This window comes from Silurus meridionalis, chromosome 8 (assembly GCF_014805685.1).
Source record: "Silurus meridionalis isolate SWU-2019-XX chromosome 8, ASM1480568v1, whole genome shotgun sequence".
NCBI classification, from domain to species: Eukaryota; Metazoa; Chordata; class Actinopteri; order Siluriformes; family Siluridae; genus Silurus; species Silurus meridionalis.
The window spans coordinates 6,739,666-6,762,254 of record NC_060891.1 but is presented as its reverse complement, the minus strand read 5'-3'; the positions used below and the strand labels follow the sequence as shown (position 1 = coordinate 6,762,254).

The 22,589-nt window shown below is 35.7% G+C and overlaps 2 protein-coding genes across 2 annotated transcripts in view; one reads left to right on the top strand and one right to left on the bottom strand.

The window, feature by feature from the left end:
- Positions 1-10,533: 10,533 nt before the first annotated feature.
- LOC124389724 (thrombospondin-1-like) lies at positions 10,534-20,325 on the top strand. Its single transcript, XM_046855177.1, has 23 exons — positions 10,534-10,730; positions 10,837-10,923; positions 11,060-11,619; positions 12,201-12,276; positions 12,383-12,475; positions 12,576-12,685; positions 12,817-12,942; positions 13,349-13,445; positions 13,597-13,770; positions 13,945-14,121; positions 15,203-15,376; positions 15,468-15,595; positions 15,682-15,834; positions 16,056-16,274; positions 16,351-16,458; positions 16,860-17,019; positions 17,100-17,218; positions 17,523-17,757; positions 17,852-18,079; positions 18,173-18,444; positions 18,554-18,651; positions 18,737-18,876; positions 18,968-20,325. The coding sequence occupies exons 2-23, from the start codon at positions 10,863-10,865 to the stop codon at positions 18,973-18,975; spliced, it is 3,516 nt and encodes a 1,171-aa protein (XP_046711133.1). The 5' UTR covers positions 10,534-10,730; positions 10,837-10,862; the 3' UTR covers positions 18,976-20,325.
- The window catches only part of fsip1 (fibrous sheath interacting protein 1), a 40,489-nt gene continuing 38,059 nt past the window's right edge, over positions 20,160-22,589 (bottom strand). The window contains exon 11 of the mRNA XM_046855178.1: positions 20,160-21,517. Coding sequence (XP_046711134.1) covers positions 21,425-21,517 — 93 coding nt within the window. The 3' untranslated portion in view covers positions 20,160-21,424. The remainder of the gene's footprint in view (positions 21,518-22,589) is intronic.

The window sequence follows — 22,589 nt, the reverse complement described above, 5'->3', positions numbered from 1 at the left end:
GGGATAAACTTATAGGGACTAAACTTCTAGTAAGTAACATATATATTCAATTCAATTTTATAACCGTAGAGATCCTTTGGGACAAAAAGGGATATTTAAATAAAGGCACTATACAAATAAAACTGAATTGAATGAAATTAACGCTCGTCATCTTTGTAAAGAGTGGTAATTTTTTTACCATAGCCTTCTCTTCGGACGGCACTAATCAACACTATGTGTGTGTGTGTGTGTGTGTGTGTGTGTGTGTGTGTGTGTGTGTGTGTTTGTGCATGCGTGCGTGCGTATGTGTGTGTGTGTAGCATTGGTGCTAATGGTGCGTGTGTGTGTGTGTGTAGCATTGCTGCTAATGAAAAAAATTATAAAACACTAATTTTGAATTACCTAATTCTATTTCTAATAATAGCCTTTATTCACATTATTTGGGTGACCGCATTATTTCATACCCACTATTGTACAAACTATTTGATCGCATACAAGCATGTACTGCAGTCCACAGTGTAATGTGTTGAGTCATCCTCATCTTAAGAATACAGAGAAGTCCATGGTCTGTGATGATTAATGCACTTCACAGAAAGCACCCTAGGAACATTTACATGCACATGCCTAACCAGTGAACAAGCACTGAAAGTCAGCTTTTACTAGTTCTAAGAATATATTGCTTAATTCTTTTACAAAACACTAACAAAAATGGTTGTGACAAAAGAAAGGTATACAGAAAAAAAGGCTAAAACTAGATTTAAGATTTGTCAACATTTTTTTATTACTGATGAGCAAAAGTGACTAATTAGTATTACCAACAGGTTAATATGGAGAAAAAACAAATTCACAAGCAATCCTGCTTCTAGAAGGCAAATGAGCATTTAGGCAAATTTAATTGTAATTTGGACACATATACGTTTACATGTAGTAACCCATTATATTTCCTTATCATCTATTCGTTTACATATTAGTTCATGGTTAAGCTACTTATGCAACTACATTTAGTAAAAATCCAAATTGTATTCTGATCCACCTATGACTTAAAAAATATCTTTTATGATAGAAGCCTGAATAATTGTGTAGTAGGCTTACGATTCATTTTGACACTGATTAGGAAGTTAACTAGGTTTGTAATATGAAAATAAATGTTACTCTCTTGAGATTCAACCTAAAACTGTAGCCTTACCCTAAATGCACAGACACAGATGCTTTCATCTGTCTTCAAGCATGATTTAAAATAGAGGCACATGGAGAAATTGAGGAGATTCTGGACAGCATTCCCTTTTTTTTTTTTTTTTTTTTTGTTTGGTGGGGGTGAAAGTGAGCCAAAAATACAAAGCATTCCAAGTTTTTCCATCTTCCAGTAAAGAGTCTGGTTAAGTGCCTAAGTGGCTGACAGATGTTTCCTGTGTTATCTGTTTCCTTTGTTTTCTTAAAAGATTCTATGTTTTTCAATTTTGCACATTACCCTTGTTTCTGTATTCATGTTTTTATCAGGGTTAATGGCCTCTAGTTGCCTCTAGACATATACTATTTTCAAATACTTTTAAACATGTGTGTTTAATTAAAATACAAATATCATTTGCATTAATTTAATTAAACAAATGTTTACATTTGAATTTTATATTAGGTTTTAATTCTGTGTTCTGTCAGAGTAGCTATGCAGCATTGGCCCTGGAGGAACATTATTTTACTTCACTGTGCAATGCAGCTGTATATTGTTGAAAAGGCAATGATTTTTTGACGACTTGAATCATCACATTAGAGATATTTCTGTCAAGTCTGTATATCACAGCAGCATTATTATAATACATATATTATATGTATTATAATACATTTTGAATGCTCAATGAAATGATAAAGTCTTTGGTCAGTATTACCCCAGTATTTAACATACTTTATAGTTTTAAAGCAAGTTTTGGTTTAAACTGTACTGAAGGAATTATTAATATTACTTACAGTGTACCTGTAGTGTCTCTTTTAATTAGGGGTGACTAATCCCTCGATATATCATGGATCGGACATTGCGCATTGACAATATCTTAGGTTCTCATATGCAACATAACTCTGACAGTTGCAGAGATACAGTGTTTAGCAAATCTTTACTGTATTATTGTAGTGAATTTACTGTAGAGTAAAATGGTCCAAAGTGTCCACCATCAACAGCTTCTGGTAACGAAACTAAGCAGCAAAGGAGGAAGATAACAACTCTTCAAAAAGAGATTGAACTTCTGGACATGCTTAGCAGTGGCATAAGTTTTGCTGCTGTTGGCCAGCATTATGGGGTGAATGAGGGTACAGTATGCTATATTTGTAGAAAGAAGCAGAAATAATGAGTGCCATGTCGGCCAGCTTCAGGCAAAGTGCAAAAAAATTTACAAAAGAACTAACTGAAAATATTTTATAGAATTTTTTTGTGCACAGTACATTATAGGGGCCCGTCAAGTTATCGCGGTTTTTCATCCGAGGGATTACTGTAATGCAATACAGATAACTATACAGCCAAACAGCTGACCAACACGCACACACATATATCCCTTGTCAAACATCTTATTTTTCCATTCTTCTGGAAAAGTTTTTCACTAGATCTTGGAGTGTAGCTATAAGGATTTGTACTCATTCACCTACTAGAACATACTGTAGCGAGGTCAGGCAGTGGTGTTGAACAAAGAGGCCTGGCATGTAGTCAGCATTCCATTTCATCCCCAAGGTGTTCAGTGGGGTTGAGGTCAGGGCTTTTTGTCAACAACTCAAGAACTCACTCAAGGACCCGAGTTCTTCTACACTGTCTGGGAAATCTACAATCTACACTGTCTAGGAAATGAAACTTCATTGAGCTCAATTTGTGCAAAAGACATTGTCATGCTGAAATGCTCTCGGCATGCTTGGCAGACATATCTTCATGGATGAGTGCTCATCAACTAAAACTTAATCCTAGCAAAACCGAACTGCTGGTCATCCCAGGTGATTAATCTCCAGGTCAGGATCTCAGAATAACTCCTCAGAACTCCCTACTCTCCCCTTCATCCACCGCTCGCAACCTTGGAGTAACTATGGACAATGAACTGTCCTTCTTCGCACATGTTGCTAATGTGGCTTGTTCTTGTCGGTTACTTTGGATTCAACCATTTCTGTCCACACAGGTTGTTCAGGTGCTTGTTCAAACTTTTTCATTCCGAGACTGGACTACTGCAACTATTTCCCTGCAGGTCTACCTCTGAACGCTATTCCAATAATCCAAAACGCAGCTGTGCAACCTCCCCAAGTTCTCCCACAACACCCTACTGCTGTGCTCTCTCCACTGGCTTCTGGTAGTTGCATGCATCAGATTCAAAACACTGATGCTTGCCTACAAAGCAAAAAATTAACTATCACCCTCTTACCTCAAAGACCTCGTCACTCCTCACACTGCACCACACTGACTGAGATCCTCCAGCACTGCTCGACTGGTCCCACCTTCTCTCAGGGTAAGAGGTAAGTATACTTCAAGTCTCTTCTCTGTTCTGGCACAGAGGTGGTGGAATGAACTTCCCAGAGATTTCCGAACAGCGGAGTCACTTCTTCAAGTAATGGGTGAAGACCTACCTCTTCCTGAAACACTTCAGGAAGACTAGCCAGGTTTGCTTTGTTCCAAAATATTAAAAAAATCCTCTCAACTGAGTTGTAGGCTGAGTTATCCAAAGTTTGTAATATAGCGTACCAGTGTAGATCTATTAATTGACAGAGACTCAAAGCTCTTTTGTACATTGATCTGGACAAAAGCGTCTGCTAAATGCCAAAAATGTAAATGTAAATGAAATTAAAACACAAGTAGGCTTAGTTCCAGGCAAGGGAAATTGTAATACCACAGCCTATACAACTGTGGCAACAGTTTGTGGAAGATCCCCATAAGCGTGTGATGATCAGGTGTCCACAAACTTTTGTACATGTAATGTATGTTGTGGTTCTGCCTTTATAGGCAAGACCAGAATGGAGTTATTTCCATATTTCCTGTTTGTTCTACAAAGCTGATAAAGACTTTATTAAGCAGATTTTATTTTTATACAGCCAGCACAAGCTCAGATGTTATTATTTATTTAAATGCAATTAAATACTGTAATAACATATTTATCCAAATTGTAAAATTCAATATTTGTATTTATTATAAGAATATATAAGCCAATATATAATAAAATATAAGCTAATATTTTATTTATATGGGTTTTTTTTCCTATAAATTATTATTTAAATAATATAAAATTTTGAATATTAGGAAAAATTGCGTTTCTATTGGCATAAAAAAAAAATTCTGTTCTTTCACTTTCTAAGAAAGTGATTTAGAAGACAATATTTACTCTAAAAACTATTGTAATGCTTTGTCCTGGCCTGCCTCTGGATGGTGTTCTCTTTGATTGCAGGCTACTCTGTGCGGCTGTGGATGGTTTCTCATCAATCCCCTGGGGATCCATGAAATTACATAGTAAGAACAGGAGGATGGATTTGGACTGCAGTTAATATCAATAGTCAGCTGCATTTAGACTCATTTAGAACTACAGTTTGCTTCCAATCACCATCACTGCACCCTGCAACATCGTTTATCTGTAATAACATTCAGACATTTTTATTACATTCAGTGCAACCTAGATGAGGATGGGTTCTACTTTTGAGTCTGGTTCCTCTCAAGGTTTTTTCATTATGCCATCTCGGGGAGTTTACCTTGCCACAGTTGCCACCGGCTTGCTCATCAGGGACAAACTTACACTTATAAAAAACATATTATTAATTTTTATCAATACATCTGTGTAAAGCTGCTTTGAGACAATGTTCATTGTTAAAATCGCTATAAAAAATATAAAAAAAATGTATTGCTCTCATGATGTACGTAATATTTTTTTAATCAACACAACTGTATTTTATGGGCATTGATATATATAAAAATCAAAAGTTAGCAGTAGCTGTAGTATTAGCTTGAATGTTTTGGGTTTCATTCTACTAAGAGTCATTAGCCACAAAGTGTTGCTAAAGAAACTGCAGGACTTAATTGTTGAACTTACCAATCAGCAGAGAGATATAAAGGATATCGAAAACAATAAATGTACCATGAACACTGCCAAAACCATCATCAATAAGTGGAGAAAATGTGGCACCAGAGACATTGCAAAGATCAGGACGACTCTCCAAAAATGATGAGAGAACGGTTAAAAAGATTTATCAAGGAGGTTACCAAGAGGCCAACAGCAACAGTGAAGGACAAAAATTTCTAGCAGGTACTGGTCACACAATTAAAATGCTTAATAACTTCTGAGAACAATAAGATGATCGACTAAATTTTGACCACAAGGCTGAACACTTTCCAGTCTCACTTCTGTACACTGCTTTTCAATCTGCCTTCGCCGTCAGAAATGTAACTATCGTTCGTGTATATAAGGTTAAGGGTGTGGGCTGCACACCGGTGATGTGGAGGGAGAACATACCTTTCGTTGTCATCACGTAAAACTTTGTGCAACTCCGTAAATATGACCTCGTCCTCGTCTACATCATTCTCTGCTTCATCATCAACTTTAAACATTCTGAACGCATTTTACAAAGTTTGAGCTATTATCAGTGACCGTAGCAGTTTATCTTCCCACAAAAAGCAAACAAGCTGTTAATTTGCTCTCTATCTCCGCTGCGATGGCATCGTACATGTGTCTCCCACGGAAAACTTTTATTCTGAGCAGTCCATAGAGCTGCAGGGGTGGAAAGTCAGCAAAAGTTTTCTATATTTCTGTCTCCATTTCCATATATGCAACATTGCATAATGTTGCATATTTTCAACATTATACACACACACACACACACACACACACACACACATACACACACACACACACACACACACACATCTGTAGTGCTGTGCTTTGCATGCAGATGTTTTTTTTTTTGTTTGAAGTGGTAATTTTTGCAGTTGACAAGAGCTTTTAATGTCATGTACTTACAAAATGCAAATTGTCTCTTTTGTGTTTCTATACATTCTCCTATGTCGCATGATCTAGCACAGAAGCACTGTAGGTTGTATACTGTCCTATACTGGATAAATAAATGGTATGCTGTTTGTTCACTCCTGCCTCATGTGTTTTCATCACAATATAAGTAAAATATAGTTTTAGGGGTGTTTAGGGATGCTATGCATATTTCTGACTTTCATTCCAGAGCAGTTCAATAGGATTAAAGTGATCCTTAATGATCCAAAATTCACAACATATTTTTTGTTTTTACCAAATGAGAATACAATTCTGCAAACTGCATTCTCTAAAGCATGTTGTGAACACAAATGCGCTAGCAATATCCTAAACCATCCTAAACCTAAAATATTTAGCTAATGTCAACATTATTTAAATTCTGAAAAAAACATGTAGAATTATGTTGGCATTAGTTCAATGTTTTAACAGGAGAAAATATGCATAGACCCTGCACATCAGTGTATGTTTTGTAGATGCAAGTAATATAAAAACACCAGAAATCTGGTACTTGTCTAATATTTTCAGAAAACATATTTTCTAAATAAACCGAAAGAATTAAATAAACATGTATAAACATTTTTGTCAGTTGTTACAAAGGGTTAATGCAGATGTATAGCCATATGATTATACTAGTAAGGAATTGACTGTTTGATGGTTGTTTGATATTGCAATGTTCCACTCAGTGCTTTTGCTGCTTCTTTACACTTTAACACTACCTCTGCTCTCTCTATGACTAAACAGGAACTAATATTTTATGTGACATGTTTCCAACCCCATTAGACTAGCACCATTTAAGGCAAAAATAAAAATCACAATGTATTAAGAGAACAGTTCTTGCATTAGTTGCAATAAATCAATGTAAATCAACACACTGTCATTGTTCTTTGCAGACAAGCTCTTAAAGTGTAAAACCTACTTACATTTCTGATTTATTTCATAGGAACACAGTCTTTTGTCGAGGCATGCAAACTGCTACTTTTGACAACACATTGAGCCTAGGAGGCATGTTAGGAAGTTATGATGATAACTCATCATATTTATCTAGACTCCCAAACCCCAGGACAGGGAAAGGTTGTTATCACCTGTCAGGAGGGAAATGCAGATAATATTGAGGCCTATAACCTTAAGGCATGAGGCGAATCCTACAAAAATAAAGCGAGCAACAGAGCCAGTTTTCACTCATTGTTTATACTAAGAGTCATACCTGTGACTCTGGTGCTACTCATGCAAAACTTGGAAGTCTCTATGGAATATGCACTAAAGATAAACCGACATTTACAATGAAATGTGCTTTGAAGTCTTTATCAATAAATACATTTAGACACTGGTTCACTAATTTAATATTTTGTAAGGTCAGTCCCTGGTCTCTGTAAAGTTGTACAGTTTAAATAAAACAGCATTGGAAGTTACTCACTAGTTTTAACAGCAATATTATTGTAGCTATTGTTGAAAAGTAAAGGCTAAGCATTAAGAATGAGGCGGAAATGCACAATAACTACAAGTGCCATGCCCACACACCATATAACACAATTTGTACAATTTGGCACAGTCAAATTACTTACTGGCAAGTTAACACATGCTATGCTCAAGTGCTGCTACATCATATTTTTTATTTTCTATTGGCGAAATACAGTGTTAGTTAGAAACAGCCTTTAGTTTATACAATTTCTTTTCTTTGCATATTCCAGTTTAATAAGGAGTTAAGGAGCTCCTATCCTGATTTTGGTAATTTGCATTTATGTTTAACTGTGATTTTCCAGAAACAGTGACAATGCTTTCCAGTAAATGAACACACACACACACACACACACACACACACACACACACACACACACACACACACATATCTTCATCTGTGGAGATGTGCAGGAGAGTGTGTTTAGATTTAATATCAAGCAGGAAGATAACTGTGCTCTTTTGGGAATCTCTCTCATAGCTTCTTTCAGTTATTAATTGTTTTGGGGGTCACAGGCCAGTAAGGAAAAGCCTTTGCATTTTTTTACCGCTCATTTGGAGTGTCACGTCAATTATAATATCATGTCACCATCAATTAACCTGCTCGGGACTGCACCCACTGCCTGAGAAGTGTCCTCAATCATATACTCGGAAAAGAAAGGATTGGTTGACAGCCTTCAGGATTTTCAGTGGGAGAACTTACAAGACCTGGAGTGACGTCACTTCAGTGACAACAATATTTATTTTTATGTTAGCTTATAGCTAGCTTATATAACTTTTTAATATTTATAGTATGTAGGTTATTATAATGCGTGTAGCTTGCAACAAAACAATTACAACCTAACTACTTTGTAGTTAAACAAGCACTTATTGATTCAGTTAACTTTAATATTTAAAGGAACTGAAAAACTTGACATCAAAGTCCATGACCTTACTTGAACTGCTGATATTTATACATGAAAGGTGCTCCCAGAAATGTATCGAAATTTGTGGTCTTCTCTGAGAATATGTCTTACTGTTTCAGTGATGGTTGCTAAAGCAGCTGGGGCTTTTCAAAGCTAAAACTAATCGATTCATTCCTGAGGACCAGCGAATTCTGTCATTAGTATCAGCCATGCAGTTGCTGGTAAGCTTTGCTTTGATGATATTGATTGATGACTTTACATCAAAAAAAGCAAGAAGGGTCAGGTTTTAATGAAGTTCATTTGTAGTGAAACTTTTATTTGGTTTGTATAAACTGCTCAATAATTTGTGATGTTCCTAATTTCCTATTAAAAGATAAAGTAAGTGCAGATTGTTGTTGGTTATTTTTACTTTTTAGGTGGCAGCAGGGTGGGGGCGGGTCGTGACATTGTTCACCCAGGACACCATTCAAGCTAGAACCACCACTGCCCCTGATGATGTTCAGTGTTTAAAGTTCTTCCTAATTAGGTTAGATACACTTTTCTATAGCATGGCAGGTGGAATGTTTCTGTTGATTTCTGAATTCATTCTGCTGCTACCATCATGCATTACTTCCTCAATAAAGAAGGAAACCATGGCAGTTTCTCTACCTTGCTTGATTGATGAATTTATGTGGATTAAATCATGAGCAGATTCCTTTCTTTGTCCACATTTTGGCATTTCCATTAACTTGAAAGATGTTTAACTTGGTCCCAGAACCTTTCATTTATTTTTCGAGCATCCAGTCTGACATTTTCATTCGTACTGCCGATAAGTGATTTGAATCTTGTGGTATGAGGTCCATGAGTTTTTTGTTTTTGTTTTTACAAAATACCTTCCACTCTGCTCTGTATGTTGTTGGTCATATCACCGATTGAGTTGGGTTCTTTATAGCTCTCTCATCATCTTCTTCTGTCATCAATTGACATTTTTTCCTTAGCCAGCTCATTCAATGTCTGGTTGTTACTACACCACTTCTACTTTGACAAACTTCTGTCTGTCAGACAGTATGTCAGACAAATAAAATATTATATGTATTGTCTATGACTAATTTGTGCAATGTCTGTGATTGATTTTCACTCTTTTGTTATCTTCAGAATTACTTGCTTTTCTTCCATAGACAGCTCTCTGGTCTTTATGTTGCTTTATTAAGTTTAACAAAAATATAAACTAAATCTTACTTCACCAGGATTTTTTTTTTTATATATTGAAATTGGTGGGGTTTAGTTGTTTAACACATCTAGCAGTAAATATCATAAAAGGAAAGCCACCTCATATTTATCTGTTGGTCTTATAACCAAATGTATTAAATATATATATATATATATATATATATATATATATATATATATATATATATATATATATATATATATATATCAGAAAGAGAAGAATTAGTCTTGCCATCCTAATACTTCCAGAGCAGACTGTATTTTCAGTACAAGAACTGAATAAAATGTATTTTAATTGAATTTGTTATTTATTTGTCTTAGCAAAAGTTGCATTTACGTGTTAAGTTGATGAACCTGTGACCTGGCCTGTGTATTTTGATGTAACAGGGTTGTGGAATCACCAAACTTTATATGGTGTGCAAACATATTAATTATAATAGCATTATACTTTGGTAAAGCTTAATAAATGCTATTTTGTAAGGATTTATAAGCTCCCTTTTTTGCCGAAGAAAAACCTTATACCCAAAAGACACCCTAGTGGACATACCCTGTACTGTACATTTCCGAATCCTTTATTATACAAAAAGCTGTACAGTGCTAGAGATTTGAAAAATTGGAATTTAGTCTAAATATTTTTTTCCATATATGGTTACAAATGTTTAATACATTTTTACATTATAAATGGCACCAACTTTTGAATGAAATACAAAACCAAACGAAAATTCTAAAGTTGAGGACAGCCATAAAACCTTCAGTGACATTGTATTCTTTTGAAAAGCTTCACAGGAAACGCGGGTTTGGCCTGAGTGCGTCTTCGAAATATTTATCCGCTGATGGAAAGTTCGACGGAATGCATATTTTCCTCGCTTATTACCCACACCTTGACGTCAGCTCTATGTCCGGCCCCTTTCCCGTTCTGAGCTTCTAATTGGGTGAAGCGGCATTTGAGGAATGTCCAGAAATTGGTTAAATAGCCACTGCGTTGTGCCGAAACTGTATTAAACGGTATAAGATCTAAACTTTTGTAAAGAAACGGCAGTATGAATAAATAGCCTAAAAAGCTTACCAGATCAGGTTTAACTGTGTCAACTGTGTGATTTAAATAGACGTGTTGGATTTTAGACTTCGAAATCGTGTTTCAGAAACAAAAGGATTTAAGCAACACACTTTTATTCAGCTTTTAGGAATATTTGCTTTTCAGGTGAGTTATTCCAAACAAAATGTACAAAGACGAGACAGAAACGTGCTGATTATGGTAGGTGCCTAGTACTGCAAAGACAATCTATAATCATCTGATTTATTCTCAGTGCGGCTTTGTTGAGGAAAGACCACAATGTTGACGGCATTGTGTTTGCTGTTGATGCTGTGTAAATCACAAGGCAGCGGAATAGAAGGTGAGAACACTTTTTTTGTTATTTCACATCCACTTTAAGCACTTGCTGATTTGCGATGATCTGGTAACGCAGATGTCCATACGGCTCAAATGTACAGATCACTCAGTGCTTGTTGTCTATTCTCTGTTCTTCACAGAGAGCCGAGAAGACAATAGCGTATATGACTTATTCGAGCTCGCAAAGGTAAATAAAAAGCACCATGGAGTGAGCCTAGTAAAGGGACCCGACCCTTACAGCCCTGCTTACAAAATCCTCAACCCCAACCTGATCCCTGCCATCCCTGAGCGCTTCTTCAAAGATCTCATCTACTCCATCCAAGAGGAAAGGGGCTTTCTGTTTGTGGCCAACCTCAAGCAAGCTAAGAAGACCAGGGGCAGCCTGTTCTCTGTGGAAAGGAGAGATGGCTCTGGGTCTGTTTTTGAGCTTGTCTCAAACGGGGATGCCAATTCTTTAGACCTCATTTATGACACAGCAAGTGGCCACCATGAGATCACCTTTGAAGACGCACGGCTGGCCAGCGGCAGCTGGATGAACGTCACCCTGTTCGTGGAGGAAGACCGCGCGCAGCTGTATATTGGTTGTGAAGAGATAAACACACGCGAACTTGATGTGCCTATCCACCAGATTCTGACACAGGATGTGGCTGATGTCTCTGTTCTTAGGATTGGAAAAGGAGCAGTGAAAAGCAGATTTATGGTAAGCGCTTTTGAATGAATATTCCTGAAATTGTGTTTGATTATTTGTTTTCTAGACAGAATTTCTGTTTTACCCCTTTGAAGACAAAACTATCCAGACGAAAAGGATTACCTTGTTTGGAATATTTGAATTTTATTCTATGTTGATTAATTCTATTTCTACTTTATATATATATATATATATATATATATATATATATATATATATATATATATATATATATATATATATATATATATATATATATGTATGTATGTGAAAACAAAATCAACATCAAAATGTATTGTATCTTAGTTTTTTAGAGCCTTCTGTGTACCCCCCACACACACACACACACACACACACACACACACACACACACACACACACACACACACACACACACACACACCTTTCAACACATCATGATATCTTTTCTAGGTATGTTAAATGCGGTTAGAAAGTAAAAATGTGGACTGCCTGGAGGGCCCTGCTACTCATGTTGATAAAAACACATTGCTTTAAAATCTCTCTTTCTGATACTTATACAGGAAACCCTACATTCTTTTACCCGTTCAAACTTTTTCTAATTTTCTCTACAGGGAGTGCTCCAGAATGCACGCTTTGTATTTAGAACGACTTTGAAAACAATCCTTCGTAACATGGGATGTGAGAGCTGTAAGTAATTATTTAATCATGAAAACCACCACATATTTCTGAAATGAATCATTTTTGGACAAAGCTAGAGAAACAGTACCAACATCAGTGTTTGCTTTCCGGACAGCCTCCTACATCATTGATGTCGTGACCCTTGACAACCCAGTGAATGGCTCCAGGCCAGCTATACGCACAGAGTACACTGGACACAAGACTAAAAGTAGGCTTTTGTACATTCTTTGATTCTTTGTACTCTGCACTATTTACTAACCTGTAGAGTTTCAGAAAAAAACATGTATTTCTATCTTCCTTTCATTCAGATCTCCAGGACATCTGTGGCTTCTCTTGTGAAGACTTGGCAGGCATGTTTAAGGAGCTCAAGGGGCTTGGTGTGGTTGTTAAACAACTTTCAAATCAGATCCACAAAGTGGTAAGTATTAGCCTCATGCAAATAACAACAATTTGCTATTACTCTTTCATATGCCACTTGTTCCAAAATTCTGCTTTTGACCTCAATGCAGTATCTGTACTAAAATAAACATTTATTTGGTGTACTTTCAGAATGCAGATAATAAACATATAAAGGATCAAATTAAGAGTTATAGTGGGGTGTGCCTGCATAATGGAATTACCTACAAAGACAATGATGAGTGGACAGTTGACAGCTGTACCCACTGCACCTGTCAGGTAAGCTGAGAGTTATTAACAGTTGCCCCAATCAAACATATTTTATTGTTGCTTAATAACCAATACAAAATATGAAGATAGAACACAGGAGTCGTAATCAGTTGCAAATGGAAACTTGTAGTTGTATTATCTGTGCAGAATCAGTCTGGTGTCTTGTTAGGATAATGAAAAAAAATCATCACTCATGATAATAATATCTGGCTGCAGTTACACACCGAAATAAAAGCTGTATACTCTCGTTTCTATTTTATCATATGTGCACAATCTGTCTACACTCTGCTCTCCACCACATATAAACACCTCACCCCATGTGTTCACCAGACAATGTTTCAAGTACCAAGTACAATTACTATATCTGATATTCTACAACTACTACATAACTTTTTTTTTTTTTTACTTTCCATAGAACTCTGCCACTATTTGCCGGGAAATCTCCTGCCCGCTCATGCCTTGTGCTAACGCCACAGTCCCTGATGGTGAATGCTGCCCACGTTGTGGAACACGTAAGTTGGACATTTCTTTCAATGTTGCCAATTTATTGTTCCATAATATGGCTGCATTTCTTTCAACTCAATAATATGTCTAGCATTATTATTATTTAAAACAGCTTTGATCTGCTCTAAACAACACTCTTCTCCACCACTCTGTCCTCAGAAAATGACCATGCTGATGATGGCTGGTCTCCCTGGTCTGAATGGACCCACTGCTCAGTGACCTGTGGCCGAGGCATCCAGCAGCGTGGGCGCTCATGTGATCGCATCAACAGCAACTGTGAGGGTACCTCAGTGCAGACCAGAGACTGCTACCTGCAGGAATGTGACAAACGCTGTAAGTCATAATGCATATGAGAACTTGAAAATCCAGGTCTAATATTTACTAATCTGTACAAATTTCTACACAATGTTTCTTTAATTAAAAAAAAAAACATTTTATTATCTGTATACAACATGCAAATTTGATCAAATTAAAAGCAACGTTGACTGAGTTTAAAATGCATTGCAGTCAAGCAAGATGGAGGATGGAGCCACTGGTCTCCCTGGTCCTCCTGTTCAGTGACCTGTGGCATGGGTGTCATCACTCGCATCCGCCTCTGTAATTCACCCACCCCACAAATGGGAGGCAAAGACTGTCAAGGAGAAGGCAGAAAGACAGAACCATGCAATATGGCCCCTTGTCCAAGTAAGAAATATTCATATTTTTATCAAATAAATTGTTATTATTGCTAGCTCTGTACACACACACACACACACACACACACACACACACACATATATATATATATATATATATATATATATATATATATATATATATATATATATATATATATATATATATATATATATATATATAATTATTATATTATATTATGGCTGTCACAATGAACACATTAATGACGCATTAACGCAAATTCATTTTAACGGCACATATTTTATTAACACTATTAATGCAGTGCGCATTTCTTTTGGATAATTTTTAAATAAAAATATAAATAAATAAGTATATAAGAAGCGAAATTAAAACCTTCAACGCAGCACACATTAATTCACAAAACACCCTTTCTTTATTTAGATATAAAAATAAAAATCCACTGAAAAAAATGTTTAAACACTAAACATACTGATGCACCAAGTCCGTATGAAAACATAGCAAAAGTTCAGTTTGGTGTCCTGATGATGTATGAAATTAAAAATTTTTATTTTTACGAGCTGCCCTGTCATCTGAAAATGTAATCTTGCTCAATGCAAAGAAATAGCAGTAATGGGAACCTGGTATGTTCTTTTTGAATTGTGTCTAATAAACATGAACAAGTTCTTGAAACGTGTAGTTTTCATGCTCTTTGTTGAGTATGGTTTCACCAATAATTAACATTTGCATAAAGCATCCATATTTGTCCATGCCCATGTTGATTAGAGTTATAAAAACTAGGAAGTATTAATTTAAGGTACATTTTAGAGCAAATAAAAATTTCGAATTAAGTTGCGATTAATCACTCGAAAATCATGCGATTAATCATGATTAAATATTTAAGTCGCTTATATATTATATGTGTATATATATATATATATATATATATATATATATATATATATATATATATATATATATATATATATATATATATATATATATATATATACTAAAGGAAACAAGATTTCTTTTAGCACAAAATGACAAGGTATTTAACAAAAGTTAATCTGACACACACAAATGGCTAATAAAAACCCAATCTTTGTTTCCCTCCGGATCTGTGGTTTAGTCAATGGAGGCTGGGGACCATGGTCACCTTGGGACTCTTGCTCTGTCACTTGTGGTGGTGGACTGCAGGGCAGACATCGCCTTTGTAACAGTCCTGTGCCCAAATATGGTGGAAAAGAGTGCATAGGTGATACCAAAGGTACCCGCTTGTGCAACTCTCAAGACTGTCCCATTGGTAAGCAAAACTATTTTGTTTTACCTGTTAATTTGTCTTCTATTTCCCAAAATTGTCCAGCAAACAAGTTCTTTTTTTTTTTCCATCAAAGATGGCTGTCTTTCCAACCCTTGCTTTGCTGGTTCTAAGTGTACCAGCTTTCCTGATGGCTCCTGGAAGTGTGGAGAGTGTCCACTTGGGTATACTGGAAATGGAATTAATTGTCAAGACATTGATGAGGTACAAAGATTGTTAAATAAAACATAATACCTATGTCACAAATGATAATACTGGGCTTTGTTAATAGTGCAACATTTTTCCTACAGTGCAAAACAGTTCCTGATGCCTGCTTTACACTTAATGGAGTCCATCGTTGTGAGAATACAAATCCGGGTTATAACTGCCTACCATGCCCTCCTCGCTACTCTGGACCTCAGCCTTTTGGCAGGGGCAGTGAGCAAGCTGTAGCTAACAAACAGGTAAGAGATCTTCTGATGAAGTTCTATGAATTTGTTCTTCAGACCTAAAAGTCGAGAATCTATTAGTAGGTCTGTTTAATTCAAATATTATACAGTTGTATTTTGGCTATAGATTAATTAAGTCTTTTTGAGTAATGGTTAAAATTAGATCAAGAACAAATTATAGTTTCATGCTGTTAATTTTTTGTGTAGAGAAAATTCAGTCATATCATCTTTTCTAGGTGTGTGCACCAAGGAATCCGTGTCAGGATGGCACCCATGGCTGTAACAAAAGGGCCAATTGTATTTATTTGGGCATTTTCTCTGACATCATGTTTCGATGTGAATGCAAGCCAGGCTATGCTGGTAATGGTCATATATGTGGAGAGGATCCTGATTTGGATGGCTGGCCCAATGCTGATCTTCACTGTGTTGAGAATGCCACTTACCATTGCAAGAAGGTAACTACTTTAATTGTTTGTTTATAAGCCTATCACATTGAGGTTGCAACCCCTTAATTTCAATTAAATCTTTTAGGACAACTGCCCAGACCTTCCCAACTCTGGGCAAGAGGACTATGACAAAGATGGAATTGGGGATGCTTGTGATCATGATGATGATAATGATAGAATCCCTGATGATAGGGTGAGTTAAAGAAACTTTTTCCACTCCTGTGCAATGCTTATTTATACAAAGTACTGCATGAATTCAAGAAAAACTGAGGCATGAACTGGTCTACCAGCAATAACAATAATAGGCATAAAGTCGGTGATTTAAAACCTTTGGTTTTATATGTATAATTTAAAGCTCTATTTTGGGGAAAATGAACTGGATAAATAAATAGCACCTTCTCCAGAGCCAGATCTTAAATACCAGCACAGATGGATTTTGAGTCTTCAGTCTGTGGTGTGCAGCTCTGTTAATGTAGTATTCATGTTGATGTGGAAAAATGGGCCCCAGATGGTTGATTTTGACTCTATGTCTCTTTGACATTACATTGTCTGCACTAATGTGCTCAGTATTAAATGCATTTTTGTGTGAAACAGGACAACTGCCCATTCATCTATAACGCAGAGCAAAATGACCAAGACCAAGATGAAGTCGGTGACCACTGTGATAACTGCCCCTATAACAGCAATCCAGACCAGATTGATACAGACAAAAATGGAGAAGGCGATGCTTGTGCAATTGATATTGATGGTGATGGTAAGAGTCAAGCTTGGCAAAAAAGCATAAAGGGAACAGTCAAAAACATTTCTTTGCTAATGAAATTATTTTTTGGGCAGGTATTTTAAACGAAAATGACAACTGCCCGTATGTCTACAATGTCGACCAGAGGGATACTGACCGAGATGGAGTTGGAGACCACTGTGACAACTGTCCATTGGAGCACAATCCAGATCAGGTAAGTCACTCTGTATTCCTTACATATTTATAATGACCAGAGTTGTACTTGCACAACCTGTGTTTGAGTATGTCTGAGGAGAAAGAACTGAACAAAGGTAGAATTTACAATCTAAGTTAAATAGGCAGCATTTTTGTTGTGGTATTCTATCATGAGCCATGAATGCACCCATATTCATGTGGGAGTAAAGACAGAGAATGATATTTCAGGAAAATATCTATTGAATTTTTGTTGCAAAATTAATTAGCATCATTTCACAGTGGTGCTATGCACAACAGCTTCATTCATTATTTTCCTCCTACAGATTGACTCTGATTCAGATAACGTGGGTGACAAATGTGACAGCAATCAGGACATTGATGACGATGGCCACCAGAACAATCTGGACAACTGCCCATACATTCCTAATGCTAACCAGGCTGATCATGACAAGGATGGGCTGGGTGATGCATGTGACCACGATGATGACAATGATGGTATCCCTGATGACAAAGACAACTGTAGACTGGCTGCTAATCCAGATCAGTTAGACTCTGATGGTAAGCATAAAATACAATAGTAGCAAAATGTATAACTTGATTTTTAGTCAGTTTTCTTTTTTATTATTTGACCTAAACAATACTTTTCTTCTAGGTGATGGACGTGGTGATGTTTGCAAAGATGACTTCGACCAAGACAACATTCCTGATATTATGGATGTTTGCCCTGAGAACTTTGCCATTAGTGAAACAGATTTCCGTAGGTTCCAGATGGTTCCTCTAGACCCTACAGGAACTTCCCAAATTGACCCTAACTGGGTGGTGCGTCATCAGGGTAAAGAGCTTCTTCAGACAGTCAACTGTGACCCTGGCATTGCTGTTGGTAAGCACTGGATAATTTAGTAGAACAACAATACTGAGTTTTAACATACATATGAGCAAAATGTAATTGTCATTGTCGTCTTTTGTCTCTCAGGATATGATGAGTTTAATGCCGTGGATTTCAGTGGAACCTTCTTCATCAATACAGACAGAGACGATGATTATGCTGGCTTTGTGTTTGGCTATCAGTCCAGTTCTCGCTTCTATGTGGTGATGTGGAAACAGATCACACAGTCCTACTGGTCCCAGACACCTACAAAAGCTCAGGGTTACTCTGGACTGTCCATAAAAGTGGTTAATTCCACCACAGGTCCTGGAGAACACCTTAGAAATGCTTTGTGGCATACAGGAGATACAGTAGGACAGGTAAATAGCATTTTGACCTTAAAAGTACTGTTCTGAAAAAAAAAAGCAGGTCAGAAACTTTATTGCAGACTGTGTTATACACATTTAATTTTGAACATCTTAATTTAAGGTGCGCACTTTATGGCATGACCCCAAGAAAATTGGCTGGAAGGATTTCACTGCTTACAGATGGCAGTTGATCCATAGACCCAAAACTGGACTTATCAGGTTAGTGGCTATCTTTTTCTTTTTATAACAAAAACTGAAAGGTAATAGATCACACCTGATCATCTCTCTGTTTCTTTTTTTCTAGAGTTATCATGTATGAAGGCAAGAAAGTCATGGCAGATTCAGGAAATATATATGACAAAACATTTGCTGGTGGAAGACTTGGCCTCTTTGTCTTCTCTCAGGAGATGGTGTTCTTCTCAGACCTCAAATATGAATGTAGAGGTAAAATACATTACAATATGTTTATATTACAGATTTAAGCACTTTGGAGATTGGTTGTTCTAATATATTTTTTGCTCCTCTTTTCTTCCAGATGTCTAACAGGATGATTTTTAAAGAAGTTGCCATCACTTATTTTTGTTTTCGACCAAGATGTAAAAATTTTGTGTTATAAGACAAGGCTACCAAACTCTATTATGGTGGAACAAAGGCAACAGAAGAAAAAGTTACGAGGTCATGTGACTTTCAAAACAAAACCAACTGGATGACGAGCATACACCTGCAGAAAAGCAGGTAAATCACCATCTCTGCATGGAACAGGGAAATAAAAAGACTTTCCTAAACTTGTCTCCTGTTAGTAAAGATTGAAAAAAGAGCTATTGTTTATAATTTAATTGTACAGATCTGCTGTGGACTATGCTCCTGAGAGAAAGAAACTTCTTAAAATTTGAAGTAATATAGCCATTCTTTGTGCTTTTAATGCACAGAAAAAGGCTGTGTGCTTCAAGCAAATGAGTTTTTTTTCTGTATGAATGTTTGTCAGAAAGACCCCACTTTATGGTTGTGTGCTAAATAAAAAGCCACTTGCCCTTTTCTGGAGGCATGAAATATATACTGATGTTCTCAGGGTTAAAGGGACCTTTGTCATCAATGTTTCAAAATAAAACAGTATGTACCACAAAGTTATTTACTTACCATATCAAAATAGGAAATTGATTATTGCCTGCTACTATGTAACAGGCAAATAGACATTTAAGCTGTTACATTGTATTAATTTATATTAATAAAACAAACTGGATAATTTTTAGTAGAATTTCTTTTATTATATATTTAATCATAAAATTTTCTTTCTCCAAAATCCAAGTTTTTAGCCAAGCTTGTACAACACTCTGCATTCTAATCAGCAAGGAAAGACAATATACAAATAATACCTCATATTAGAATATAAATAAATCATTTACATTTTTGTATTTAGTTAAACAAGTGTAGTACAAATGTATGTTTCCAAAATGTATATAATACAAAATATTTGCCAAATAAAATACCCTAACAGGGCATAAATACATTTTTTTATGTTCTAAGTGAATGAATTATGCATTTTTATATAAGTTATTATTGATGTTTGTATTTGAAGATGTAGTTTCATGTTTGTAGATATGTGCTATTTAATTAATTTATCAGGAAGTGTGACATGTCTTTTGGAAGTGTTCTGTATGTATAAACAGTTTGCACAGTAATTTGAGAATGTTTTTATTGTCTTTTTTTTATTGTCATTGTTGTTGTTGCTTTTATTTGAACCATCCCCCCCCCAAAAAAAAAGTCCATGGAGGATTGCCTTGTACTATGATGGTTGCCTTATATTTTTTAATGTAAAGTCTCTTCTACAGAAATGGTGTTTTTACACATTATTTTTTAAAAGAACAAACCAATAATAAACAGTTACAGATTAAACTGGTGTTTTCAGTTTTATCTGGGTTTTTGTGCTATGTTTTGAATTAGCCCCTGCAGCAACCAAAATAATTCCATTTAAGGTTTTAATCATACAGCTGAAAAAATAACAATTTTGTTTTGTCTTTTCCCCTCCATGTGTGCATAACATAATCTAAATGAATCAAACACACTGATATTGTACAAATTGTGCAATTCAAGGTGCACAACCTTTTATATTCTATTTAGTCCAAAAAATCCCCACCAACTGGATCACCTTTGTCATCAACAAATTGTGTTTCGTTTTTTGCATCATTTTGGGTAAACACTTGGAAATTTCCTAATAGCTCAACATTTACTGATATAACCAAACCAGCCCATCTGACACTAACAACATCTTTCCTTCTTACTGATATTTGTAATGAAGACAAAAATATCTTGACCTGTCAATTAACACACACAGACACAGTACACTTGTACTACTACAATTACTACAACATATGTCGAGAATTGAGGGAAGTGGTACAGTAGTTCAGTGATGTTTTCAAAAGCTACTACCACTGGACACTTGAGCAAGGCCCTTAACCATACTTAACCTGGTATTAGTATAAATAAGATAATTGTATAACAGTAAGCTGCTCTGAAAAAGAGTATCTGCAAAATGTGAACAAAAATACAATTTAATAAAGAAAAAAGAAAAGGGAACATAAAAGAAGACCGAATAAATTCAGCTCTCAGGGGCAAACATAATTAGAATGTTTTCTCCCCATAAATCATTACTTTTTGCTCATATTTTAATGTAACATTGGATTAAGTATAATTTATTTATAAAGTAATGGTTAATAAAGATCCTGTGCTAGCATGGCATTACCAATATTTTGCACATTTTAGGAAAGATAAAAAAAAAACCCACAATGTTCATAATATGACATAAAATAATTTTCTGCACCCTAATGACTCTATATTTGCTGTTACTACTGTTGCAAAAGAAAACCCACCCTTATCTGGGTGGCACCTAATGCCCATTCATTACAGGACTGGTTTTGGAGGTTAACAATCTTCCTGCTGCATCAGAACTGGATAGATTGGGTGTGCAGGTCTGAAGAGACATCAGTTGCTCTTCTTAACTACAACAGGGTTTGGACTCTGATAAATATTCTGTACCTTTATCAGAACATTCCACCAGCAAACACTTCATCTGCTCTTTAGTTAAACTCTGTGGGTGCAAACATTACAGATTAGATAAACACAAAATCTGCATGGAACACAAACAGATTCTAGTATCTACTAGTAAGTTTAGTAAGATAAGTGAAAAAAAAAAATCTTTAACTTCTGACAACCCCTTTAACCTTTATTATTTGCTGTAGATATGGTAGTTTATTTAATGTTGTAATACTACATGACCTAATAACACATTTACTAACTACTATTACTATCTACTAACTATTTACTAACTAACTAATCAAATAACATGGTTTTGTTTGTTTGTTTGTTTGTTTGTTTGTTTGTTTAATGAGATTCATATTTGCTGTATTTTCTAACAATTATGTTCCAATGAATTAAAAAAGACTATGGGAAAAAGGAGCTAGTTAATCAAACAAGAGCACCAATATTTAAAAATCTCCAGATGCAACTACAGCCTGAAAAATAGCTATATTTCCACTGTTAAAACAAAACCGATGCAGGTCCCCTGATAAAAATGGTTTTTGATTATGTTTTAACATACACACTTTTGTTTTAACATGACACACTTTTGATTTGGTGGAAATCAAGTTTGTATGCTGTACCTTCATCCTGTAATATCCCATTACTATGAATCATACATACACAACAGTATCTGAGTTCCCATAGGATCTACACTATGTCAAATATTTCACTCTGACGTCAACTGTCGCAACGCATCACATGCTGTTTGTGCCTTACATGATGATTATAAACAGTATTCTGTTTGTAAAACCAGAATCACTAAAATTCCTCCTCAGATTATTTCTATAGTTCATTTATGTTAATATTTTCCCTTAAACTGTCAACACAGGCTCCACAAACTTGACATATGCTTTTAAACTTGACTTTAACCTCCTCCTTGGCTTGTTTAAAGGGAGCATTTATCAAAGAGAGGCATATACCAAATAGTAGTCTTTTCTTATTAAAAGAAACATCTAGCCATTATAACAGCAGATCTCTTTTACATTTAGACAGAATCAATCCATGACGATTGGGAAACTATGATCGATTCCATTATACTGTAATGAAAAAGACTTTTGAAAAATGCAAAAGTAGGTCAGTGG